The sequence below is a fragment of the Syngnathus acus genome, chromosome 10, assembly GCF_901709675.1.
Source record: "Syngnathus acus chromosome 10, fSynAcu1.2, whole genome shotgun sequence".
NCBI lineage: Eukaryota > Metazoa > Chordata > Actinopteri > Syngnathiformes > Syngnathidae > Syngnathus > Syngnathus acus.
Genome location: NC_051095.1, coordinates 2,600,357 through 2,626,169, shown reverse-complemented (window position 1 = coordinate 2,626,169; position 25,813 = coordinate 2,600,357). Strand labels below are relative to the sequence as shown.

The window sequence follows — 25,813 nt, the reverse complement described above, 5'->3', positions numbered from 1 at the left end:
TTCTAATGTGAGAAAAAAAAGAGCAACAAAAGGTTTGACTTTACTGTGGTTTGGTCTTCAAAAGAGGGAGTGGCCTGAGCAGATATGAGACAGACGGACTTGGCTCTCAGACCACAACTTCCCCCTCTCTGCTCTCTTTTTTGGTAGGCTTTTTTCTTCTTTTTTTTTTTGCACTTTGTCATTCTTGTGCAGGAAACCCGTCGTGTCATTTCGTGTTTTGGACCGAATAGAACCATGGCCTCGTGGCGCAGGAGTCCGGTTCTGGCGGCCGTTCCCCTGTGGATGAGTTTCGGGCGAGCTGGTGAGTTGCGGAGGGTGTGCGCTTCGGTTACCGATGGCGACGAGCGTTTGCGAAACGTCTTTAAACTTAATTTTGTCCTATTTTCTCACTTGCGAAAAGAGAAGCTGATCCCATTAGGCATCGTTTGTGGACAAAACAAAAAAGTTGGCGCTTGTCTATGGTTGGTAGAGGAGTGAAAAGACTTGACTGACTGACTTCGTTTGTTTTTAGCCAGCCACGATTCAAAAGTAGCAAGCGGTCAAGCTTTTTCCAAGACAAATGTCACTGCCGTCATGTGATGACTGATTCATTTCCTTTCAATTTGGCTACAAGACCTAAAAAGCAAAAACAGTTGGATGAACTGAAAATTTCAAGACGACAAAACTTTGATCAAATTTGAAGTGCGTGAATCACAATATCTGTAAGTTTTGCTGTCAGGAAAATGTACAGAATTAATTTTTGTCTTGTTTTGTCATCAGCTTAGAAAAGTCAAAACTTGCTTTGTTTCGTAAACTAACATTGCTATACGTACGTCATTAATTTATATTTTAATTGATCCTACTTTAATCATTATTTTAGCTCCCCCAAAATACAGCCACACTGGACACTTCATTAGGAACACCTGCATCATAATTTCATCTAAAAACTGGTGTCAAAATGATTCCAACATTTTTATCTTCTTCCTGTAGCCGCTCTGGGTGAACCCGAACTCTGTTATGTGCTGGACGGTCTGCTGTTTTTGTACGGCATCATCCTGACTGCGCTCTACTGCAGACTCAAGGTCGGCATCTCCCCCCCCCCCCCTCCCCCTTGTCCTTTTCAATGCATCCCAATTAAGTCACACTCAAAGTATATCAATAAAAGTATACCTCACTTGAATGCAGTGTGCCTGTGGATGTGGCTTCACTTCCTGTGTGGTTGTGAAAGAAACCTAAAAGGGGGAGGGGGGGAGTTTTATGCATACAAATAAAGGTGGAAAATATAGTTTAATGCTAACAAACATGATAAGCTAGTAATGAGTAAATCCTAATGTTCAACCTACAGATGCGCACTTTTAAGAAGCATGCCAAGGGGAATGCAAATTGCAAGCAGGTAAAATTCTGCTCACAAACATGTACAACTGATGTGTGATTTGTTTTTTTGATAACTTGCCCCCTCCCCTTTCTATCTTTGATAGAGTTCTCAAGAAGGCATCTACACTGTAAGTCTTTGAACAATTTTAGCAAGTGGCACACTCACATTGACTTGTTGTTTGTTGCTCATTATCTTCTCAGGATTTGACTCCTCATGCCCAGGACACATATGCCATAATTGACACCGTTAAGTGACAAGGAAAGGAGACCGCAATCGAAGTTTTTATCCTACGCTTATTTTGGCGAGCTTTTAGGTGCAATGCAAATTCGGGGACAATGAAAAATAATGTTGCGTCGCTTACGTTTTGAGAATTTGTTCTTGATTTACTATATTGGGCAGTTATTAATAAAAAATAGAGACGTGATTCAATACCACTTTTTTTTTTTGCTTCAATTTATTGGGCTATTTATGGTGTACACGCTTTGGCCACTAGGGGGTAGTATAACCTGCTAGAAATATATATTTAGCGTCACAAAAAAGTTATCAATTAAGCCTATTATTATATTAAGCCTACGCAGTATTAAGAATAAATGCCTATGGGTATTGTGAGTATAATTTAAATGTGTTTCCATACCGTTTTATTTTTACAATATTCCGAATATTCAAAGAATACAGAGCTTCCTGTTTGTTCTGAAACAAAGTTGTTGCATAAAACCAAAATGAAATTGAGAGAGCAAAATAAACACATGGAGAGAAAAAGAAAATGTTGCAATGCTCAACGCACCCTACCATTAGCATTAGCATCTACCCGGTGTGCAAACTACTAGCATGAGCAACTGCCGTGCAAACTATGTAATAAAAAGTAAACTTTCAAACATGCATTGACTGGCATGATCTACAAATTGTATAAAAATCCTCTCAGTGATAAGTGTCATTTTTCCTGTGACAAATATTAAGACGTGAAGGTCTTTAAAACGGGCGAAAATCCACAAATTTATGGCTACAGTCCTAACGCAAAATCGATAATGGTGATATAATAATATAAATCATTATCTGAAAACTACAATCAATATCACATTGACATTTTCAATTTGGTGAGAAGGCATTTGTAAGCTAGAAGTACATTGTGTGTGGCATCCCACAAGGGTCAGTGCTAGGACAAATGTTTTTGTAAAATCTTAAATGACCTTCACAACTGATCAGATTCCTTGAAATGCATCCAGTTCTTGAATCTAAAAAAAATATTAAACAAGCGTTCAATAATTAAGATATAAATGTGCCACTGCACTTTGTTATGACTGAAGAAAGAAGGTGTTCACACAGACCAAAAGGTGGCAGATTTTCTGCCTTGTTTGCCGGCAGATGTGTCTCGTTTGCAGCCTCCGGGCATGAGCAAGTAAAAACCAGCGCATGCGGTATAAACTGTGGCCTCGGCCAAACCGGAAAGTTGACTTGTGGCGAGGAGGTGGAAGCACGAGTGAGCAACTAATGCAAACAGGTGTATCCCTGACAGGTGAGCCTTTCTGCTCTCACCATGTGTGTGACAAACCACCACAGAAAAGGGACCGAATCTTAAAACTTGATGTACAATTTTTGGACTCAAGGAACCAGAAGCATGTCTGCGTTCAACAGCTTAGGCTGATGATTTGTTTGCTCAAGTGGTGCAGCAACTCTTGGGAGGATGACATCCTGGATCAGAGGACTCTTGTTGTGTCTCCTGGTTGCCCGGATCTCTGGTAAGAAATATTTTTTTGCTTTGTCGTAGGATCTTTATTTCCTCTTACGCTCTTGCCATTAATAGTATTTCGACTACGCAAAAAAAGATGTTGTTTCCCCTCGTCATCAAAGATTCACAATAAAGTACTTGCGCTTGGGACGTTCGCGAGAAAACGCACTTGAGTGGAGCAGCCTTTCTTGACAGGCCGAGAAAAAATAACAACGGCATGCTGCTGCCTGACGTATCAGGAAAAACTGGTTGCTGTTGATCCAATTTTTTATGGCGTAAAAAAAACCCCTCAACAGTCACATTGTATGATATACTGTGTGTGATATACTGTTTTTATATATATATATATATATATATATATATATATATATATAAAAACAAAAAAGTGTGTATATATATATATATAAATAAATAAATAAATTGGAAAAAAAAGTATATATATATATATATACACTTTTTTTTTCAATTTTCTTTCATATTTTGGATTTTTTGGAATGGGGTGAATAATCAAGGGGTTAGGGTTAGTGTAGGGTTGTATTCATGTGTAAAAAATGACGACAAAAAAACCTGCATAATCGGTCCTTTTTAAGGTGGCTAATACCTGCCGATTCATTGGTCAAACCCATTTATTAAATGTGTCCATGCCTCGTCTTCCACATGGACACAAGAAACGATGAAGTAATACGTGTGCCGTCGGTGGATTCCACACGAGGCGCGAGACTGATAGGTGGTGAGCCGGTGCTCACGGGAAATGCATGAATCACGGCTCCTCGGCTTGACGCATGCTGTCCCGTTCTCACAATGCGGCGTTGTGAATCATTGCCTCTCTCAGTGTGACGAAACACTCACATTTGTAGAGGCAGTTGTGATCGGAAAAGATGATGCCAAGCAAATCCAAGGTCGGTATCGACAACACAGAGGTCATCCCATTTGATGTGTGTGTAGGTTTGGGTCACGTGACATCTCAGCACAGCAAAGACATTTTGTAAACAGGCCGCACACACGACACGTTTTTGTCTGTCGTTAATTCCTGCCGTGTCCAGACGTGATGCGCTACGACACGTCTCGTGTAACTTGTCAAGCGACATATTTCACTTGTACTGGTAGCGCAAAGCCGTGATGGTCTTTGAGTCCTTCTTCAACACGGCTAGTCTTGTTCCGCAAAAATATTGGGACACCTACAGGGCAGGAAGACCTCTGCTGACCTCAACACCATCAGAACCTAAATTCTAATATTTGCTCCATGGAACTGGAATAACGGATTCAATGCGGTCTATTGTCTTAGTTTCATAGCATTACTCTGGGAAAAAAATCTTCTCGATTGCAGCGAGCGGAGGAGAATTTGTCCAGCGGCCCCCGAACGACTCCATCTTCTCCCTGGCCGAAAAGGAGACGGTCCTGCCCTGCCGCTTCCGGCCGGGAGAAACGGAGTTGGTGGTGCAGGTCACATGGTACAAGGAGATCCCAGAGGGCTGGGAGCAGATCATCACGGCTCACCACATTGACGGCCAGACCGGTACGCATCAGTAGGGCTGAACAATTTGACCCAAAAAATGATATGAATCATTCAAATGACCACAATAATGGTCTTCAACTTTTAAGGTGTCATAAAACAATATGTAAACACGGACATGTACTTGTTTCCGCAATGACGTTAAATATTTATTGTTTCCAGCTTTTGGAGCGTGGTCCGGCCAGGTGCGATTTAACAGCAGCATCCCTACCGAGGACTCGTCTTTGGTACTCTTCAGCACAGATGTCTCGCACGAGGGGCGCTACAAGTGTCACATCAACTCTTACCCATTTGGAAACTTCGACCAAATTGTGACCCTCATGGTCTGGAGTGAGTTTCTCGTCACTTTGTCGATACAAATATGGAATCAAATAGCAAATAAAGAATCAAATCGGAACCACTGAATCAGATCAACGCAACAAAGACAAATGAGGATTTCGGGGGCTAGTTTTGAATTGGGTGAGGAGTTTGGAATAATGGAATGCTGCTAGTCGCAATGCTTGTACAACACGTGGCATCCCACAGGGGTCAATGTTGGGACCAGTGTTATTTACTCGACCAATGTTAGTTATTTAGCATATTTTCCAAAAAGTGGGATTCTAACAGAAATATTCAACATCATGTTTCTCCTCCAGCCATCCCGATCTCCTCCCTGGAGCCCGTGATTCTGGTCGAGGGGCAGTCATACCGGCAGGCGGCGTCGTGCCGCTCTTTGGCCCGCCCCCCGCCTCAGCTGTCATGGGACACTGAGCTACACGGTCAGTCTATCAACCGTTCCTGGGCCAACGGGGCTGTCACCACCTACTTCTCCTTGCACCCTCTGAGAAAAATGAACGGGAAGAAACTGGATTGTCTGGTGTGGCATCCGACTCTCACAACGGGCCCACGCAGGCACCAAAACAAACTGGTCGTACACTGTGAGTGGGATCGAAAAGTGGACGATTAAATCAGGTCAACCTTACTCATGGTTGCACGTATCATTCCCAGTTCCTCCCGATTCTGAGGTGACGGGCTACAACGGGGACTGGTATGTGGGCCTGGAGCATGCAGCCCTGACTTGCACGAGTGGAGGAAACCCTAAACCGCAGCAGTTCACCTGGGCCAGGTACCCACCAAGATAACTGTTGACTCAGCGTCTGGTCGGTTATTTTTCCAGTAACTCCGAGCGTGATGACGCCACATATCAACAGTGGCAGATTGCTCGCGCATTGAACCCGTCGTACTCGAGTCATCGTGCGTTTGCTCAATTTATGGGATTAATATCAGTCATCAGGGTGTGGCAGATGTTGTTACGTTTAAGAGAAAACAACATGTACAAGTCACCTTAAGTCAGGGGTGTGAACTCGTTTTTACCGCGCCCGTCTTCGTAGTTATCGTTAGCCTTTGAATGTGTAATCGCTACAAACGATGAAGACAACTTTGAGCAGTCGGGAAGATTATGCTTTAAAACACACATTTTTGACATACTACCTGAACAACAACATATTACCGATTACATGATCGAGCATGAGGCGGGGCGAACCTGTTGGTTTTGTCAACAGCAGGCGTCTGGGTGACGCAACCTCTAGCGAGGAAAGGGAAAGGTAGCCCACATTGCGGAGGGAACCGAAAGTGTGTGAGCGAGACGACTGATGAAAAAGGGGAACAGAACGGATGAAGTCAGTGACTGTTTCGAAAATGCTCAATCGAAAACTGCATGTTGCATAAAAGGAAACAGAAAATGTACTCGATCTTGGACAAGCCTTATTTATTTATTTATTTATTTATTTATTTGTTTGTTTTATTTTATTTTGTTCTAAATTTATTTTGTGTGTTTGTTTCTTTGTTTATTTTAAAGCGTTTTAGAAATGATTTATTAATGTTATTCAGAACACTAACACTCTAGACTTGAGATTTAATTCGGTTACTTCCAAAAAAATCTAAATAATGCTTGAACAAGCATTTTTTATTTATTTATTTATTAGTTTTTTTATTCATAATTTTTGGGTGTGCACAAGCATTATTTATTTATTTTGTTTGTTTATTTTAAAGCCTTTTAGAAATGACTGAAAGTAAAACCCTTTAACACGAGACTTGAGTTTGAATTTGGTTACTTCCAAATACGTCCACATTCCGTCCATAAGTTTGGACTCATTTTCCTGAAAGAACCACAGATGTGGAAAGAATGAAATTGGACAGTAACGACTTGTCGTTTCTTTATTTGCAGAGATGGTGAGGCTTTACCCGAGGGTTTGATCCCTCACCCCAACGGAACCCTGGAGTTCAGGCGGCCCCTCAGCCAATCAGACAGCGGCACCTACCAGTGCGTGGCGAAGAACGACGTTGGCGTTGGTGTGGCGGAGGTGGAGATTATCGTGTCAGGTAGACCTCGACAGTCGAGCCTTTGAACCCCCCCCCCCCCAACCCCCGTCCATGTATCCCTCGTTTCGACCGCTTGCCGCCTTCCCTACTCCAGAGTTTCCCCTGAGGCAAGCGATGACGGAGACGATGACGATGGTTGTCGTGGGAGTGATAGCTGCGGCGTTGCTCCTCTTGATGCTGGTCGTCATCATCACCGTCACCTGTCACCACAAGAAAAAGAACAAGAGGCTCAAGAGGGAACTGACCGAGAAGAAGTATGGAACAAGCTCATATTATTCTGGGGGTTTTCAGTACAGTTAGTTTTGATATATTTTTTAATACTTTATACAAAAAGCGGAGAACTCATCTCACCGTCTTTGATTTCACACAGGGAGGAAATAAGCACTCTGTCTTGGCAAGCTTCTTTGAGGAGGATCAACTCGGTCAGCACAGATGCCAGAGGAGCGGTACTGATTGATTCTTTTCTCCCCCACAACACCGAACAAACACAATCCCGCTTTTTTCCCCCCATCCGTCTACGCGACCCAATTCTGCTCAGGAGACAAAACCGTCAGATTTTAGTCAGTGATTCTTTGTCTGACATGAATTGAAGACATAATGAAGCACTCGGGATGAGACAGGGAAGGAGGCGTTGCTTTATCTCTCTTGAGGAAACGGCAAAGTTTGACAGGAGAACTTCCAGCAAGTTTGCCAGCAAGTATAAAATTCTATTTGCTGTCATTGCAGACGGAGGAAAGCATCCCGCTGAGGGTGGAGGGAACCTTGTCGTCCCTCGGGGTCAGTCTGCTCGTCGCAGCGATCAAACTTGATGCTCCTTTTATTCCTGTCTCTGACTCTGAGAGTAGTTAGAACCACTCAAAATTGTCATATTCCAGAAAAAAACAACAACTGCATGACAAGAACCCCCGGTTGAGTTCTCTTGCCACAGTGTCGCTTGAAGAAAACGGTTAGCAAATCATCTTCTGTGTCTGTTTAGGAGATGGCCCCCAGTCGTGAGAGCCATTCGACGATCATGGGTGGGAGGGCAGGAGAAGGGGGAGGGGGTGCGTACGACAATCTGGGTCGGCCGGTCCTACTCAACTCGCAAAAGGTCAGAGAGAGCTACATGGACCACGATGAGGTGAGCAAGACAGTCGAATGACATCTGATTAACGCTAGGCGATTATCGGGGGAAAAAATAATAAGCACAGTTATTTATAATAAGCATTTTTATCATATTTATTTTATTTTATTTTGTTGTTCTAGTTTCATGTTCACAAGTCTAGCGTCTAACCTGGGACCTCGGGTATTTTATTTTGAGCCATGCGTGGAAATGTGGGTTGGGACGGCAATAAAAATTCCTTGAACTCTTGAAAATTCAACTTTAAACATAACTTGATATAACAGTCGGAAAATAATTCAGTTACCGAGTTAAATAAAGAAAAATAAATACTAACGAGAATAGTAGAAGTCACCAAACTCAGTGCTAATTTTCCTTTGGCATTTCAATAGGATTTTACATTAGCTTTAGCGTAGGCGCCAATGATGTTTTAAAAACAAAGCATATTTCATATTTAAATAGACAATGTGTGAAATCTTTATGACGTGTTTAGTTTGACAGTTAACTCCAAACTAAATACCGATATCGCTTACAGCGCAAATGAAACTAGATTATCCAACTGTACATTTGTGTGTGTTGTGTACGTCTGTAGCAGGGAACGTTCCTTCCTTGTCGCGTGCCGACACCGTTGCCTATCAAGTCCACCAGGGAGCAAAATGAGGAATGGTCAAGGCCAGGGAGCTCCGTCAGGTCCCTGCGCCACCATTCCCCGGACTACACCACTCCCTCCACGACGGACAACGACGACGAGGTGGATGAGGGCCTCGGGGGGCCCGCCAGTCGGGAGCATCCTGATGACCAGCAAAGCCAGAGCAGCCGCTCGCAGGTGTCTGAGGTGCATAGCCAACTCACAAATAGCACCAAGAGGTTCAAACAGGAGACAGGCCACACTGCTTTGAGCCCGCATGCCTCCCTGGTGCACAAGGCCCAGATCGTGTAGGAAGACGCTGTACACAATTCGCAAAGAAGCAGTTTACGCTTAAAAACTGTAAAGTGTTTAAAGGACAAGTCGGCAACAAACTTGTACTGGACTAGAGAAAATGCAGATGGCACATGATGATTTCAGGATTGTTTGCTGTGCTTCTGTTCCAAAATATGTGCCATAGCAAGAACTCCAAATTTGGCAAACATGAAGTATTATTCTGTCTCACTCACTCTTGTATTTTTGTTTCTATAATCTTGTGTTTCTTTTTCTTAACACTATTTGAATGCAATTTGACTACAAACCTTTGGGTTTTGGGATATGCCCACATGAAACTTGCTTACTTTAGTATGTGACTTGTGTTACAAATATGTGTTGTAGCTTAACTTAAAAATTCCCCAACCTTTTGTGTTTTGAATTCCCCCCTTGTATACAATTTGACTAAAAACAGTTTATTTTGGCCATACCCACATTGAAAGGCAATACAGTATTGCCTGCAGAAGTTTGTATTCCTTGTCTTTAGCGCCCTCTGGCGGTGATATTGGGAAGTGCACAAGGCGTGACGCGTTACATCTTATAAACACTTTTATACATGCTGAATAATCTTTTGCATGTTTGGGTAACGGGCGATTAGCCTCAAGAATGTAGCCTTGTTTGTGTACCACTTAAAATTGCACTTTTACGTGTGATTATGGTAAATATGACGAAATTGTATTCAAAGTGCTGTACGATACGTTTTTTTTTTTTTTCTTGTACCGCGCCGAACGGTGTACGTCACTGTTTTTTTTTGTACCTTTGTACATGAGCAATAAAGTTATGGGGGAAAAAAAACAGGAAACCGATCTGTACAACTAAGATGGCGGAGGAGCAGCAAGAAACATCACAGGGGGAGATGGAGGGTGAGAAAAGCAAAGTGGAAACACAAGACAACATGCAGCGAGACCCTCTCGGTCGTGGAGGTTCAAGTCACTTGGAACGCGAGTGGTTTTGTCGCTTTTTGGCTGGTGTCCTTCCGTCAGACAAAGCGGTTGACATGCAGCGTCCAACTAGAAAGGGGCCATAGCTTGTTGGCTAATGCTAAAATTACTGCACAAAGAAAACGCTTGTTTGGCCACTTTGTCAGGCGACGTGCAGTCTCGCGGTTTTGAACCTAAAATCAACGTTAAAGCGATGTACTGAACTTTCAACAAAACGACATAAGGGAGGGCGACGTGTTTTGTTTTTGAGCTTACAGACGTTGTAAATAAACATATTTCCATGTCACGTCATTCTCATTTGAGTCGTTTAACTTACTGCAACATTGACCTAGTTGACTTTTATAGAAATTCATGTACAAAATATGACTCTGCCCTCTGTAATAGGTGTGAACTGCTTGGCGTATGATGAGGCCATAATTGCGCAGCAGGACAGAATTCAACAGGAGGTGAGGATTTCACCTGAAGATGCTGTCCCCCCCCACCCCCTTCCCAGTATGGATTCCAATTAATTTTTGTCGTTGTTGTCAATCTCATGGTTGGCCATGCAGATAGCCAACAGTAACCCGCTAGTGTCAGAAAGAAAGGAACTGTCCGTGCTGCAGAGGGAGTACTCCGAAGAAGACACGGTTTATCAGCTCAAGATCAAGGTGGGTGAAATATCACCAATGTGTCCCCCTTGATGTCCATACCAATCCTTTTTTTTCCCGCTGCTTTATCGCAGGATTTGTACAAAAAATATTCATATATCCGCAAGACAAGACCAGACGGCAACTGTTTCTACAGAGCCTTTGGCTTTGCACATCTCGAGTCTCTACTAGATGACAGCAAAGAACTGCAGAAGTGAGTGATACATTTTTTTTTTTCACATAAAGATGAGTGATAGTGAAATTTCAAGGCATCAAAGTATGAGAACATTTTAATTTGGGCATCTCAACAAACTATTTTAAATTTTGTGAAGTGTTTTGGATTTTCCACTGGCTCAAATAAATAAAAACAACTGTTGCTGTTTTTTTGCTTACTAACGTTGCCCTATATGGTGGTCGTTTATATTATTCCAAATTACATTTTTATTGTAGCACAAAAAAAACGTGTACATGTTGTCGACTCCCTGCTCAGGTTTAAAGCGGTTGCAGCGAAAAGCAAAGTGGACCTGGTTAACGAGGGATTCACCGAGTTCACCATCGAGGACTTTCACCACACTGTGAGTTAGCGATGCTAGCGATCCTCTGTTCCAGCAATTCCCTAAATCGCGTCCTGACTGTGCGGCCAGTTCATGAGCCTGATCGAGCTGTGTGAGAAGCAGCCCAGCTTGAAGGAGCTGCTGAGATCCTTCAACGACCAGAACGTGTCAGACTACGTGGTGGTGTATCTGCGACTGCTCACCTCGGGCTACCTGCAGCGGGAGCACGGCTTCTTCCAGCACTTCATCGAGGGAGGCCGCTCGGTCAAGGAATTTTGTCAGCAGGTACAATGAACTTCCATTTGAAGAATCGTTCTTGACATTTTCTAGAAAATGACGTCTCCTGACTGTGCCCCCCTTCGCCCCCTTCCCAGGAGGTGGAGCCTATGTCAAAAGAAAGCGACCACATTCACATCATCGCCTTAGCCCAGGCCCTGAACTTATCCATCCTCGTGGAGTACATGGACAGGGGCGAAGGAGGGACGGTCAACCATCACGTCTTTCCTGAAGGCGGCGACCCGCGCATCTTCCTCCTCTACAGACCGGGCCATTACGACATCCTATACAAATAGCAACACCCCCTCCCCCCCCCCCCCCCTCCACACACAACGCGGATGAAGCAGAATGTTACTCGCCATGTGAGATGACACTCGTGCGTCCTAAGCAAAAAAAAAAAAAAAAAAAAAAGGTTCCAAGTACACATCATGGTACCCCCCCACTTCGCCCCTCCACAAGTTATCACCAAATATCTAAAAAAAAAAAAACATGTTTGAGAAAATAGAAGTGACTCCAGGCATTTAGAGTTGTACAGGTTTCTTTTTTGTGGTTGTAAATGTTATCGACTTGCTTTGTTGGATTCTTTTCCTTTGTTACACTGCGTTTTATTTTGAGTTTTATTAAAGGGATTTACATCTTATTTCTTGTGCTGTGTGCAGTTTGGTCCTAAAGCATAGTTGAAGAAAAAAAACACTAGCTTAAGTAATGTTGTGTTCTGCTAGTGCTGTACATAGACACTATTGCAATTACTTGAGTATTTTTGTGGGGTGCTTATAATTTGGACATTTTTCAAAAATATGTTCTATGGGATACTGTGTTTTTTGGTTTCTTGGAGTACGTATATATGTTTTTTGTGATTTTATTTTCCTGTTATTTTGGAATGTTTTCTATTAGCAACAAGAGAAATGATTGCAAAAATAGGAATAAAAAAGATATAAAAGGATATAACATTACTCTGAAAAACAAACTATATATTTTGAAAAAGAGAAACTTCAATTTTGTAAAAAGCAGAGAGAGCTTTTTTTATTGGGTGAAGGCAACACGCTTCCCATCATAGAAGAAAATCAAGTCATTCGTCATGATAATGACCGGCACCGAAGATCGTCTATTCACGGACCAAACTGAAAATGGCGGATTTTGTAGTCCGTTATATTTTTATCCGCGTGATCCTTCCTGTCAAACAGCAGCTCAGGAGGTCCGACTACAAGTAGCCATGGCACCGCTGTCAAAGTCATTTTTGACAGGTTCGAGGATATTTTCAGCACGTTTGCGACTTCACTCTTCTCTAACATGTACGTTTTATCCCAAATTGGCATTACTTTTGTCAATTTTTGGTCATTTGGTTGTTTTTGTTGCTGTGACGTCTCCTCGTGCAATGCTACTTGTGGCCAAATGCTAAGTACGCGGGTTGTTGTTGACGGAAGTGCAGCACGTTTTAAACGCGTGTTTTACTTTAACGTAAAACACACACAAAAAAACGTTCATGCATAATATATACAATACAAATATACCCCTTTTACCCAATATACCTCATGCATTTCAATGGGCTTCAGTTATACGCGGATTTTCCTGGTCCCCGCGGTCAACTGTAAATAAATATATTACTTCGTTTTTGGTCACTTACATATCGCGATACCAATATATTTTATTTTTCTTGAATTGATGGGAATTTTCTATTATCCTTATTACATTTGTTCTTAAATACAAATTTTGTATAGAAGAAAATTGGCTAAAAATAAATATATAAATACAATGAAACAGAATTAAATGACAGCAAAAATCATTACATTAATGAAGTTATAAGGACCTTGTGGTATGTATGTTTGTGTTCCCCTGTGTGTCATATTTAACACATTTTTGTTTAACTTGCGTTGCTCTCTGTTCTCTATTAATACTTTAGTTTGTTTGTAACATTGACTAGTTAGTATGGCACAAATGATAAGTGAAGAAGCTGACTGTCTGTTCTTCTGTCCTTCTGTCTAGCTCAAATGATTGAAAACATGGACAAAAAAGCCACCTGGGACCGCTTCTACGCTGAAAACAGTAGAAAGCCGTTTAAAAACTTTGAGTGGTTCTTTGGCTTTGAGGCAGTGCATAACTTCATCATGCCTGCACTACAGAGCAGGCCCGGTCCCGATGCCAGCCTTCAAGTCCTGGATATGGGCTGCGGCACTTCCGCATTGGGTCCGTCCATTTACCAGCGATGTCCCCTGCCGGTTCGAGTCACGTGCGTGGACATTTCTCCCGTGGCCGTACGGCTCATGCAGGAGCACGTGCGAGCTAAAGCTGTTCAACCTGGCAACTGTTCTTCCCAGCTGGACTTTGTGGAGCTGGACTGTACGCAGCTGCACAAACACTTTCCCCCGGGCAGCGTGGACCTCATCGTGGACAAAGGCACCACGGACGCCATGTTGAAGTCCAAGGAGGGGAAGAGGAGCGCCGGCCTGGTGTTGAAGCAGTGTTTAAAGGCGCTGCGCCACACGGGCTCTCTGCTCCAGTTCTCGGACGAGGATCCCGATGCCAGGCTGCTGTGGCTGGAGACGGAAGCGCGGGGTGCTCCGATCGCAGTGCAGGAAGTGGGAGAACTGAGGGCAATTTGTTACTACTGCTATCAAGTGACCCCTCACCCTCATGTGCAACCCTGACTCTCTCAGGGTTTCATATCGGACTGCCTGAGTTTACGGTGCAAAAGTAATAAAAATATCACTTTCGTCATAAAGCCTGTTTGTGCAATATTGAGGCAAATTCATTCTTTTAATTATTGTTTTGATGTTCTTTTATTGACAAGGCAAATAATTGATGACCACAAAAACAAAATGAAAAAAAACAGAAGCAGTGTATTCGAATCATCCGCTAAATCTTGCGTAACGGTGTAACAGAACCATTCCGGTTACGGATGAGGCGAGTGATTCACTTGTGCTTGCACTGATTTCATCTGGAGCAAGCTGACAAAATTCACCGGTTCCTCCTCCTCCTCCGCGTCTTGGCAGAAGCTGGGAGGATTGAGCTCGTTGGGATCGGAAATTCCAATGACGTTGTTGAAGAAACTGTTGAACCAAAAGCAGTCAACCTCAGTCGCAATCGTCCGAACAAATCCCCGCGACAGAAAACGCAACTTGCCTCGTCACTATCCATCCAAACGGCTGAGTTTTGAAGGCCGTGGAGACGGGAATGCAACCAAATTCAGTCACCGTGAACAAGTAAGGTGCTGCAGAATCAAAATGAGAAGGCGTGGCCACGTGTGGGATGATTGAAGTTTTTTGGGGGGGAAATGTTTTCATCTCCAGTCGGGCGACTCACCGTTGGCAGGAAACTCGCCCGTCCATGTGTTGACGAGAAGACCCTGACCCGGGGCTGAGGAGCTCCCCACGACAACCTGACCCAAAAGGCTGGCGTTTTTCGGGACCTCCATGGGGTGGAAGTCACCCTGCAAGGGTCTTTTCATGCACTTCTTGTCGCGATTGTTTATCTCGTACATGACGCCCTGAAGGAACAAAAGACAAGTTCAGGTTTTCACTTCCCATATTTTTTAAATTCACTATGACTCACTTCTCTATAGAGAAGAAGAGTATCATAGGTGAAAGTCTTATTCTGGTAAAATCCGAATTCTTGGAGCCTTATTCTTTGTCCCAGTGCGTCGTAGAGGAAACGGGCGAAAGCCCAGAGCTGTTCATTCTGTGTGGACTGCACAAAAAAAAGATAAGATCTCAGTGAGATTATCATGCCTCTTAACAACACCGAGATACAAAAAAAAAAAAAACAGACATACCACAGAGAATTGGCCGCTCAGAAGAGAAGGACTCACTGTTTGGAAGAAGCAAAACCAAGTTGAAGCGAGTACACCTAAGGAAGCAATCGGACGAACTTACCGCACGGGTGAGGCTTCTGAGCCGCGCATGCTGCCAGAAAGCACACGAGCACGAGAAAAAGTCGCATGCTTACACGGCGCCGTCGCAACAATCAGTGAGCGAGGTAGATCGAGTTAGTTCCTTATAAGCGCAGTCAAACCGGGAGAAGGGTCATCCCTCTTTGCGCTGTTTAATGGCCACCTGCCTTGTTAAAAATGAGTCACTATATTGCACAACACATACTGAAACATATTTTGCTTCTAATTGTAAATATTTAGCTCGTGTGTATTGATTTTCAGACAACTCTGCTCATGTTATTGTATTATGTTTGGACCTAGTATTTATACAAAGTCATAATTGAAATGACTTTCACTTTGTTTTTTATTTTTATTTGTCTTCTTTTGATTGATGATGTGTAGTTTACGTTTGAAACTAATTCATTCATTCAGTAGTGGGTCATGAGAGGGCAAAAAAGTCAGGCGTGTTGTTGAAGTGTGAACGTCAAGTCGGAGTGAACAAAGATGTCTTTTGTGGAAATATCATTTCAAAGTTAGAACACGTTTCACTGGCTGATTTTTTTGTATTCTTAAAAAAAAAAAAAAGTCAGGATGTTTATTTGGTTTTGATGTGGACTTCGATTAATGTTTCTCGTCGCTTTTTGTCAGTGTTATGTTTCCTTGTGTTGTCTTTGTACAAGATCGACCTGTTCTTATTAGCCCCGCCCCTTTTGTCTTCCAATCAGATCCCTCAGCCACTTTTATCCAGGTGTTCCTCGTTATCCGTCAATTTGTTCCCTCCTTTCAGTTCAGTGTTTCTTGAGTCGTTATCTGTCCGGTATGATCTTTGTTTTTGTATGCTCCCCAAGTCACGGTCAAGTCTGTTTTGTCTGTGTTTATTTGCTTTTGATGTCCTGTTTCTTCATATTTTTCTTGACGAGTAGAGCCTTGTTTGCTGTTTTGTTTCATTTAAGTTATGTCTGGACTAAGCCACAGTTTCTCTGCTATTGTGTCCTCTATTCCCCGATTTGTGACAATACAATGCCATAATGTTATGAATGTTATTGGTAGCTTTCTTGTATTGACTGCTAGCTTGTGAGTTTGGCGGCTATTTAAACAACAACAATTTCTTTCAACTTCAGTGGCCATTCTCAAACTATACAATGTCATACTGTTTTGAATGTTATTGCTAGCTGACTTGCTTACTTGATTGCTAGCTAGTGACTTTGTTCGCTATTTTTCTGACCTCGGTGGCTGATCCTTTTTTATGACTGAAATCGTAGGGCGCCATAACTGTTATCAACGTTATTGCTAGCTTTCTTGCATTGATTGCTAGCTTGTGAGTCAAACCACCCACATAGTACATGTGAGGGACATCCTGTGCTAAATAGAACTGCGCTCCATGCTTGCATACATTTGGTAAGGTTTAAGCCGGGGATGTTTTTTTTCCACCTCACACCACCTGTGATGTTCTAGATGAGCATGCAGTCAGAGTCTACATTTTATGAGTTGGGGAATCACATGACTAGCAGGAAGCGTGACACAATAACATTGAGGTCGCTGATAAAGAAATCACATGACGACTTGTGAGCGTGTGTTATACGGTACATCTGATGTGTATTCAGGTCACGTTGCAGGTGACTTTTGTTCAGTCAGCCTGAAGATTCCTGCAGTCTCAAACCAGTCAGACGACATCTCGGTCATGTGTTTGATTGCGAGGCTAACACAGAGGTAAAGTAGTTCTCACATCTGAGTAATCACCATTTTTATTGATGCCATATTTATTTATTCACATGATATATTTTTATTTACGTGTGTATTTACATATCTATTTATTGGTTTCGTTGATTATTGTCAACAACTCAGAAACAACATGAAGATTGGATGACAGCGGCTTCACGACGACTGTTGGGGTACCGGCGGCAGGTTGAGTCGCCGGCAAACGCTGTTGCACTCTGGCCCGTGTTGCTCCCGCAGGAAGGTAGCAATACCGCTGCTAGCCAGGTTGGACGGGCCGCGAGGGGTTCTGGTGGAGTGTATCTGGGGGTCGGTGAGGTACGTCAGCCCTTTACCGTTGGCCGTCACCCACCCTGTGAGGACAGCAAAGGTGTTTGTCATTTTCTAACGACACCCGTTCCTGGTTTTGTACGCGGCACCTTGCAGGTCCACGACGACGTCCTGGCACTCGGAGTGCAGGTAGGTGAAGTGTCCGAAGGCCAGGCCGTATTCCGTCGCAGGCAGTTTGTCGTTCTTCTTTTTGATGTTGTTGGTGAGTTTGACAAATTGACCCAGCATGAAAGGCTCCACGGTGATGCAGCCCGCGATGACATCACCGTCCAAAATCTGCTCAGACGAGAATGTTTGTTCTGTCTTGCGTGTCTTCTGGGCATCATTTGGGCTTACCAGCAGGGCCTCGGAGGGCAGAAAGAACATCTGGGCCATGACCTCCTTGTCGTAGAGGCTCTTGTTGAATTCTGTCACGTAATACTGGGCCGTCATCTGCCTCTCCACATCTCTCAGGTGAAACTGGATCTGCGTCGGCTTCCGGTAGTCCTTCCCGACGTAACTGCGGATTGTCGCAGAGTCAGAAAATATTGCCGAGGCGATCGGTGTGTCATTTTCTCTGCGGACCTGCTCAGCCTTTCTTCCTGGTGTAAGAACTGGACCCAGATGGCAGTTCTGTGCGTGCCTTGCAAGCCCATTGACTCGCCGATATGGACACAGGTCTCCCGAGCGGTCCACAATCCCGATGCCTTGGAGAACTTTAAATGTAGAGCATCTGGTGAGAGGCGAGAGTGGTTGCCGTTAGTGATACGGCCCGGCCCGACGGCCGCTCTTGACACTTACTATGGGTCGTGCCGTAGCGCTCGAGTTTGAACTTCTCTTTCTCGCTCCTCAGTCTCTTCAGCAGACATTGGTGGCAGACTCCAGCCAGGAGACTGCGGTAGTCCTCCTGGGACAAGTAGTACTGTCTCGCAGGAGCAACATGAGCCAGGCTGTGGATCTTGAGGCAACTGTTGCACCCAAGGTTCCACGTCTGAGGACCAACAATCGATTCCTCTGCTGTCCCATGACAATCGTCCGTAGAGGTTTCTGTGGAGCTACAATTCCCAGCATCCGCTTTAAAGTTCTCTAGCGCTTTGGGCAGGCCTAAAATTTCCCACCCAGTGGTGTCGTTATCTTCGCAATCTTGCGCTGTCTTGAGAAAAACACTCCCGCTGGACTCGAACGATTTGGCGCGCTGGTGGATTCCCGCAGACCGAGATGAACCCAGGCTTGCCGAAATGTGCTCCCATGACGACTTGGAGCCAAAACTGTTGCTGAGTGAGCTGCTGAGTATCAGTTGGGATAAGGATAGTCCATCTGGATCGTCGTCATCCGAGTCCGCCGTTGGGATATCGGCTTGTATTATTTCAAACTTGTCAGACCCGTGACTGGAGACACTGGAGGAAAAATGGCCCACGGCGCTTCTTCCTGACCCAGAACTCGTCAAGGAGAGCCTCTTCCAGGAAGAGCTGAGGCTGTTTGCGTTCGTGACACTGCTGCTACGGTCGGGCAGTTCCGAAACATCAGAAGCGCACTCGCTCGAAGGTTTACCGGCCTCGCCGACGCTTTCAGCGTCGAGAACATCCACCGTGGTCCCGAATGCCGTGATGCAAATTCCTGCTCCATCTACATCCACCCGCTGGCCGTTAGACTTAAAGTCAGCGGTTGTACAGAGCGACAAGTGATACTTCTGAAATCTCTGCAGCACACTGGAGAAGTCGTCGGAAGTGAACCCGACCAAGACGTCATTGACATTCCGGAAGGTGTCGGGGATGAAAGAGCGGCTGTCGGAATTGACGAACGGCTCCACTTGCAACTCCAGCTTGACTCGAGATATATGACGCATGATTTCGGCGCAAAAGCCGTCTCTGTCGACAGCGTCGGGGCGGGAGTAATGGTAAAAACGAGCTAAAGCTTCTTGGCACACTTTCGTGCTCCGCGTCACCGCCTCAGAGGCTCCATAAAGCCATTTGTGCGTGACAAGGAGCGAATACGCTGCCTTGATGAAGGTGTGCAGCTCCTGCTTGCTGGTGATCACCTCGCCTTCTGCTTTGCTGAGGAGGCCCACTTCAAATGCCTCCTTGGCCTCTAAGAGGAACAATGTCCTCTTGGCGGGGGGGCACGCCAGCGAGAAACTGTACGACAACAAGCAGGTCCCTTGAGCCGTCTACAATAAAACGAAGAGGAGCAAGACTCAGTGGCCACATCATTAGGTACACCTGCAGTATTGTGCCAATGAAACACACCGCGTTGGTCAACACGTAAAGCGACGTGTACTGGCTGTACGCCACCGCCATTTTGGCCGCCTTGGCCGCGGAGAGAAGACGATGGCTAGCGTCGCCGAGCAACGACTGCAAACAAAATAAATAATAAAATCTGAATTATTATTTGAATTAATTTATTATTAATAAATAATACTGATTACAAATTAAAACAATATTGATATTCATATTAATAAAAAAAAATAATAATTATGATATACACTACCGTTCAAAAGTTTGGGGTCACAAAATTGTTTGGGTGACCCCAAACTTTTGAACGGTAGTGTATATATTTATTTAGATAATTATTTATAGATTATATATATATAATCTTCTGTGTAAAATATCTTATAATATATATGTATACTTATATTCATAGATTATATATAATCTTATAGAAATATAAGATATAATTTATAATATTTAATTCATAATATTTTATTATAATAATATTTACACTACCGTTCAAAAGTTTGGGGTCACCCAAACAATTTTGTGACCCCAAACCTTTGAACGGTAGTGTAATACGTAAGTAAAAGCAGCATGAAAAGCAAAACTCACTAAGTCGATGTCCGGGGTGGTCTTAAAGGCGTGGAAGTCTTCGTCATTCATGGACAGCAGGATGTTAGCCAAGATGCCAAGAGAGGTCCCGATACCCTGTGAGGTCACCACAAGAGCTGGCCGGGGTTAATCCGGAATGGTCCCCAAACCAGCTCTCCCTCCCTCACCTTTTTATCTGGCTGAGGCAACGTGTAGTAACCAAGCAGAGAAGCCCAGATGAGCCGCGCGGCCTCCAGCCACAGGCCTACGAGCACAAGTGTCAAATTGACAGAAACGCACGTTCCGATGGTGACGGGGAAACAAATCGGACCTAGTTTTTGCAAAACCATTCCGCGCACTTGCAGGCTGACAGACTGCACGAGAGCACGGTCGCTTTCCGAACGGTACACCCAACATCCTGTCCAAAAGAACACGAGAAACGGGATTCATTCGGCTTACGTGGCGCTCGCGCATTCAACTCACCTGTGGCCCCGCTGTCGATAATAAGATGGCTCAGGATGTACTCGGCCTTCTGCAATTTGCCTAAAGGAGACGAGACGTGATTCCAATCATTCAAGCGAATTGACCCGAGTCTCAATTACCTGAGTTGAGGTAGACCCGGGCCTGCCGTATGACCAACTGAGGGGCGACGGGGGCGTCCGGGTAACGTTTGTGAAGCAGCTTGCTGATCTTCAACAATTGCCCAGACTCGTCGATCCAGTAGAGAAAGCGATCCACCAAAAAGATCACCGCCAGCGCCGCGTGGGCTTCCTGAGCCACAATGGCGGCTTCCAGGATATTCTGGTGACACAGCAAAAGGTGTCAGATCGGTCGCAGGCACGTCGCCACCAGCGCGTGGCCATCACCAAGAGCTGAGGTAGATGCTGGCCGACGAGCTCGCTCAAGTTGCTCTTGTCATCGGCGCTGATGGTCTGCTTGTACTGCCACTTCTCGGGCACAAAGGGCCATCTCATCTCTTCGGCCTCTTGGAGAAGCAAAGCCAACTCCTCACGCAAGGAATCTGCAAAACGAGGGACAAGAAGTAAATCAGTCTTGTCTCCGTCACAACAGCGCCGTCTCGTCTCGAACCTCTGACACTGCAGTAAATGTGCCTCTCGGCTTCCGTGGCTTGAGTGGCGGGGGTGTTTGCTGCCCTGAGGCATTTCTCCAGCAAACCCCGAGTCTCCCCGTCCTGTCGGGCCATTCTGGCAAAATCAGTCCACAGAAAGCCATCGTACCTCACGTCTCGAAAGTCATTACGGTTCGCAGTAGTCTTGAGTTAATGCAACACCTCGCTTACCTTACCAGCTACGTTTTCAAGTCGTCTTTCACTTTTACGTCATGATAAAGGCGGACTTTGGTATGCTACGTTCACGAAAATCAGAAATATGAATACCATTATATTATATACCAGCGTTTGAAACAGAAGTAAACCCGCATTGCGACGAAAAGGTCCTTTAAGGCTTTTAAACGTGGTATTGAATTCATTTGATGAGTTGGACGGGCTGCACGTGACTCACAAGCACGCAGCCGCCGCTTGGCGCGGGGTGTTGACGTGACGCCGCCAAGAGGCGGGACCGCGGAGCTGCACATAAACGCGCAAGTGACCTCCCTGGCATTAAGGGAAATAAGTAATGCCAATCTAAGAATATAAGATTTCATATTGACATCTTAAACAATAAATATCTCGGTAAGGGACCAAGCATTGCGATCTCCGAAATAATAAAAAAATCAATCAATCAATCAATCAATCAATTGAAAACAAATCAAATCCAAAAGTCTAACGTCAATACAGGTGCTTGAGTACAAATATATTAAATTTGAACATGTTTCTTTTAAGCCTAAATTTAAGAATGAAATATTGTACAGGAGAGTATTAGCAATTAATAATTAACATTTCACAGCAATGGCAATTAAGTTGTGGGTAATCTTTCAGAAAAAAAAACATTGTCTAGCCTCCTGAATATTATTACATTATTGGGATTATTGCAAATTAAGGAGCATGGCAAAAGTTATGTCATTACACAGCAAGCTCATGTGTGTCATTTTCACCCTAACTCTGCAAATTTAATGTCAATCAATACTGTTTGTGTTTTTGTCAGTGCCAGAAGGGACCAATTTTATGATTTTTCTTTTTCCAAGAGGCCACAGGAATGAGTGTTTCCAAGTGATTACTTGTATAAATAGGTGCCTGTTGAGTATTTGTTTTGTCAACCAGCCTCTGATGTCAAGAGTCTCAAATACGAGTTTGTTCAGATTTATCAAACAGTCCCAGACAGGGAAGTCTCAAATACGAGTTGGTTCAGATTTATCAAACAGTCCCAGACAGGCGTGCGTGAGTGTTCCAAAAAAATTCATTCAACCAAATCCATTGAGAGTTCATTTAAAAATGTGCCTTTTGTTTTTCAATTTAGCAAAAATTTGTGGCAGAATGAACTGAACAGTTGAGTTGCCACGGTTTGAATCAATCGAAAAATGTAGAAAAAAAAAAGACCAAACCCTGAATCGTAATCAATAGCTTTTATTTTGAAATTTCTACAACAACAGTGAAAACCAATTCTTTTCTGACAGCAGCGATTGATTAAAACACTGCAATCAGTAATCAAAAATGTAAGAAGTGGATATAAATCGACATGATATACAGTGAATTGTAGATGCGATAACGTAGCGTAGAGAGAACGACAGTGAAAACCAACTTTTTTCTGACAGCAGCGATGGAGTCGAAAACTGCAGTCGGTAATCAAAAATGCAAGAACTGGACATAAATTGACAGTGAATTGTAGATGCGGTAAGAGACCATAGAAAATGATGGAAAATACTGGAAAATACTTCCAGAGACATTTCGACAGTCGCAGACATCATTGGCAGTAACATAGCTCTCTAGTGATTCAAAATTCATTATTTGTAATCATATATTCTACAGAAGCTTTTCTTTCAAACAAAAAGCTGTCAAGTCCGGGCTCGCTTTTTAAAGGCGATGAGGACAAGACAACACGACACGAATAAAAACAAAACCATGAAAGATAGCAATAACCGACTTTGGACTTTCATTCCAGCCTCGAGACGATTCTCGTCTCTCCCGTTCTTACGATTGGGCTCTTTGAAAGCACTGGAATTTCTGTACAATGTGTTTTGCTCTTAGAGTCAGTAACTTTACGAAAAGGCAGTCAAAGTTAAGTCAAGCGCGCGAAAAAAAGAGAAAAGGACAAACCAAGTAGAGTCGAGTGCAAGTGAACATAGCACGCTCGTTCACATTGCATCTGGACACGACATCTAGTTGGCTGACAACAGCTAAGCTAAATGCTAAAAACACTTATGATAAGATAAGTTCTCTCTCCAGGCCTTCGGATATGTTGTCGGCCTTAGCTAGTGATATTTTCTGTCTTTTTGTGTTTTTTTGGTTTTGTGACAATGGTGATACTATTTCTTTGGAGCAGAGTAGGAAGGGCATTCAATCTTTGTCTTCGATGATGACTTTCTGGCATTGTCAATTTTCTCCATGGGCTCTTGGGCCGTTGGGAACAGACACAGCCAGGCGGACTCTACGGCGCCACCTGTGGCTCCGGTGAGGCAATTGGAAAATGCGCTGTGGGCATTTTGCACATGAAGCTGTTGACTTGGGCGCAGGACATTGGCTTCCATCTTCCAGTCTGAAAGAAAACAATCCATTTCAGTGGAGCGCAAAGCTCTTCTTCTTCCCAATGCTCATTTGAGGACGCACCTGCCGTAACACAGCCACGCAGTGTTTGTCGAGGCCGACGCGCTGGATGGGTTCTCCCGCGGCCCAGTGGGTGAAGGTCACCTGGTGGCGGTCCGACCACACCAACGTGCCGGGAAGCGCCAGGTCGTTCAGTCCGGTCCACATGTCGCTGGTTTCTGATGGGAGGGAACAGAGCTCTCATCCGGTTCTCAGATGTTGACGGGGACTGTTAATTAACGGTCGGGATGCGCACCAAGGTGGGAGACATTTTTCACTGACGCCTGCTCCATCTCGCTGCGGATGGACACCAGTTCGGCACCAAGACTACGGCAGACGAGTTGCGCATCATCCCATTTCTTTTTGCCCTCAAACGTTTTGTAGCAGAACCCGGCAAACTCCTCCCAGTCAGGTGCCGCGCATCTGGGCTCTGCAGGCGAGACCCCGTGTGAGTCGTAGTCGTCATGACAGTTAGCGTGAGATAAACAAATGGTTTTTGAACTCACCCCCGTCCGCAAAGGTGTGAGACACACCCAGCGGGTCGTTCAAACTGCAAATAGTAAAGCGCTAATTAGCCGGTGGCTCTTCATGGGACTTTTCCGTGAAGGTCGACCACTCACTGTCTGGAGGTGATCCTGTTCCCGGTGGAGCCCGTGTAGACTTGCTGTTTGGGAGCTCTCATCACAATACAATCTCCTCCGATGTCGTTCCGGATGACGCCGGCGTGAATGGCGGCCGCGCAGATGTGCGAGTCCTGCATTTACACAAAGTTGCAGTCACGGACGAGACGTCGACTGGTGGGTGGGCTCAGGCAATCCCCTACCTCCGAGTAGACCAATGTTCCAGCGACAAAGTGTTCCTCTTTGCCACACCTGGGCGGACAGTAGAACCTGCAGAAGACACACATGTTGTGAAATTGACAACAGGCGGTCATGAAACATCGTGTCAGGCGTGACTCACGTCATCGAATCGGTGAAGCGGACGCTGTTGAACTTTCTGGCGCAGGTCGTCTCATCTGTCGGACAAAAGGCGAGAGTTCGTGGCATGTTTTGCGGTTGTTGTTTTGGGCAACCAAAGCGGCGGATTTCACCTTCATGCGCGCATCCCAAGATGTCAAAGCGGAGGCCAAATTCTGGACGATTCTCCAGCGGCAGGATGAGGACGTACTGAGCGAACGCGGGCGTCTCAAGCAGATGAGTCCCACCGCCGATGAACTAGAAATCGAATGTTTCCTTGTTTGTTGTGACAAGATGGGAGGATGAGGTCGCGGTCGACTCCATTGGCTCACCTTCCCGTCCGGGTGTTTGGTCCACTTCTTCCTATCAACGCTCAGTCTCATCTCAAGTGGGATGTCCCAGGAGCGAGTATCGGTGCTATTACAGCCCTGGGTCAAGATCGCAGTCACCTTTCTCGTGTAGCCGAGGTTCACCAGGATCCAGCTGCCGAGGGCTGGAGGGGGGCGGACAAAAGAACGCTCAGGAGGAGACCAAAGTGCCAAGCGGTCAATTTTCTACGCACCATTTTTTGACGGCTTCCAGCAGGACTCCCCGTTGAGGCGGGCTTTTTCTGGGGTGGCGTCTTCCATTGAGGAGGAGGCTTTGAAGGAAGGGTCCGCGACGCTGCCGTCGGCGATGCCCAGACTGTCGAGACACACTGAGGACAGCCAAAAGTCATTTGAATTCGGAACGGATGCGTAAAATAAAAATCTGGCCATGGAGCCCCTTGTGGGACTCCTTGCATTGTTTTTCTGGGAATGTGAGGAGTCCTAGATTCAGTGCAGAGCGGAAGATGGCGAGGCGTGAATCCCACCTTTCTGTTCGCAGCTATAGACCATCTGCAGATATTTGGAGGGGGCAGGGCAGGACTTGTCCTCCAAAACCTCAATGTGGCATTTTTGCTGGCTGTTGCACATTTTCCTGTAGCGAGGGACGATGCCTTTCACTGAGCAGGTGGTCTCTGCAAGTTACAACACATTGGTGAGTATGAGCATTGATGCACTGGAATGAGGAACCAAACG

At 44.7% G+C, this 25,813-nt stretch overlaps 8 protein-coding genes across 11 annotated transcripts in view; 5 read left to right on the top strand and 3 right to left on the bottom strand.

The window, feature by feature from the left end:
• The window catches only part of LOC119129646 (C-type mannose receptor 2-like), a 902,042-nt gene that overhangs the window by 164,745 nt on the left and 711,484 nt on the right, over window positions 1-25,813 (top strand). The window lies entirely within an intron of this gene.
• Window positions 147-1,788, top strand: fcer1g (Fc fragment of IgE, high affinity I, receptor for; gamma polypeptide). Its single transcript, XM_037260514.1, has 5 exons — window positions 147-301; window positions 970-1,061; window positions 1,325-1,372; window positions 1,458-1,481; window positions 1,555-1,788. The coding sequence occupies exons 1-5, from the start codon at window positions 235-237 to the stop codon at window positions 1,606-1,608; spliced, it is 285 nt and encodes a 94-aa protein (XP_037116409.1). The 5' UTR covers window positions 147-234; the 3' UTR covers window positions 1,609-1,788.
• On the top strand, window positions 2,857-9,704 carry nectin4a (nectin cell adhesion molecule 4a). The gene is made up of 11 exons (XM_037260323.1): window positions 2,857-3,090; window positions 4,408-4,596; window positions 4,756-4,923; window positions 5,229-5,510; window positions 5,581-5,698; window positions 6,800-6,954; window positions 7,049-7,208; window positions 7,325-7,400; window positions 7,681-7,731; window positions 7,931-8,074; window positions 8,646-9,704. The coding sequence occupies exons 1-11, from the start codon at window positions 3,036-3,038 to the stop codon at window positions 8,991-8,993; spliced, it is 1,746 nt and encodes a 581-aa protein (XP_037116218.1). The 5' UTR covers window positions 2,857-3,035; the 3' UTR covers window positions 8,994-9,704.
• Window positions 9,798-11,898, top strand: otub1b (OTU deubiquitinase, ubiquitin aldehyde binding 1b). Its single transcript, XM_037260453.1, has 7 exons — window positions 9,798-9,874; window positions 10,337-10,398; window positions 10,501-10,599; window positions 10,674-10,792; window positions 11,069-11,153; window positions 11,223-11,417; window positions 11,507-11,898. Exons 1-7 carry the CDS (start codon window positions 9,832-9,834, stop codon window positions 11,702-11,704), a joined length of 801 nt encoding a protein of 266 aa, XP_037116348.1. The 5' UTR covers window positions 9,798-9,831; the 3' UTR covers window positions 11,705-11,898.
• Window positions 12,571-14,127, top strand: cskmt (citrate synthase lysine methyltransferase). The gene is made up of 2 exons (XM_037260447.1): window positions 12,571-12,700; window positions 13,392-14,127. Exons 1-2 carry the CDS (start codon window positions 12,622-12,624, stop codon window positions 14,051-14,053), a joined length of 741 nt encoding a protein of 246 aa, XP_037116342.1. The 5' UTR covers window positions 12,571-12,621; the 3' UTR covers window positions 14,054-14,127.
• On the bottom strand, window positions 14,168-15,427 carry epdl1 (ependymin-like 1). Its single transcript, XM_037260475.1, has 6 exons — window positions 15,278-15,427; window positions 15,178-15,212; window positions 14,958-15,092; window positions 14,709-14,892; window positions 14,529-14,616; window positions 14,168-14,455 (listed from the first exon to the last, which is right to left on the bottom strand). The coding sequence occupies exons 1-6, from the start codon at window positions 15,342-15,344 to the stop codon at window positions 14,299-14,301; spliced, it is 666 nt and encodes a 221-aa protein (XP_037116370.1). The 5' UTR covers window positions 15,345-15,427; the 3' UTR covers window positions 14,168-14,298.
• On the bottom strand, window positions 17,089-21,649 carry alpk1 (alpha-kinase 1). 4 transcript variants are annotated; one of them, XM_037260225.1, is made up of 15 exons: window positions 21,620-21,649; window positions 21,400-21,464; window positions 21,189-21,304; window positions 20,966-21,120; window positions 20,702-20,900; window positions 20,583-20,642; window positions 20,431-20,517; window positions 20,288-20,364; window positions 20,121-20,216; window positions 19,545-19,649; window positions 18,100-19,465; window positions 17,884-18,031; window positions 17,656-17,818; window positions 17,409-17,595; window positions 17,089-17,342 (listed from the first exon to the last, which is right to left on the bottom strand). In XM_037260225.1, exons 3-15 carry the CDS (start codon window positions 21,301-21,303, stop codon window positions 17,149-17,151), a joined length of 2,952 nt encoding a protein of 983 aa, XP_037116120.1. In that variant the 5' UTR covers window position 21,304; window positions 21,400-21,464; window positions 21,620-21,649; the 3' UTR covers window positions 17,089-17,148. The 4 variants fall into 4 exon arrangements, with proteins under 4 accessions (XP_037116120.1, XP_037116123.1, XP_037116121.1 ...); XM_037260228.1 differs by having other exon boundaries at window positions 21,405-21,464; window positions 21,620-21,635; XM_037260226.1 differs by lacking the exon at window positions 21,620-21,649 and having other exon boundaries at window positions 21,400-21,490.
• LOC119128217 (lactadherin-like) lies at window positions 23,027-25,574 on the bottom strand. The gene is made up of 9 exons (XM_037260466.1): window positions 25,315-25,574; window positions 25,085-25,245; window positions 24,887-25,010; window positions 24,757-24,811; window positions 24,620-24,686; window positions 24,303-24,550; window positions 24,053-24,226; window positions 23,821-23,975; window positions 23,027-23,749 (listed from the first exon to the last, which is right to left on the bottom strand). Exons 1-6 carry the CDS (start codon window positions 25,508-25,510, stop codon window positions 24,413-24,415), a joined length of 741 nt encoding a protein of 246 aa, XP_037116361.1. The 5' UTR covers window positions 25,511-25,574; the 3' UTR covers window positions 23,027-23,749; window positions 23,821-23,975; window positions 24,053-24,226; window positions 24,303-24,412.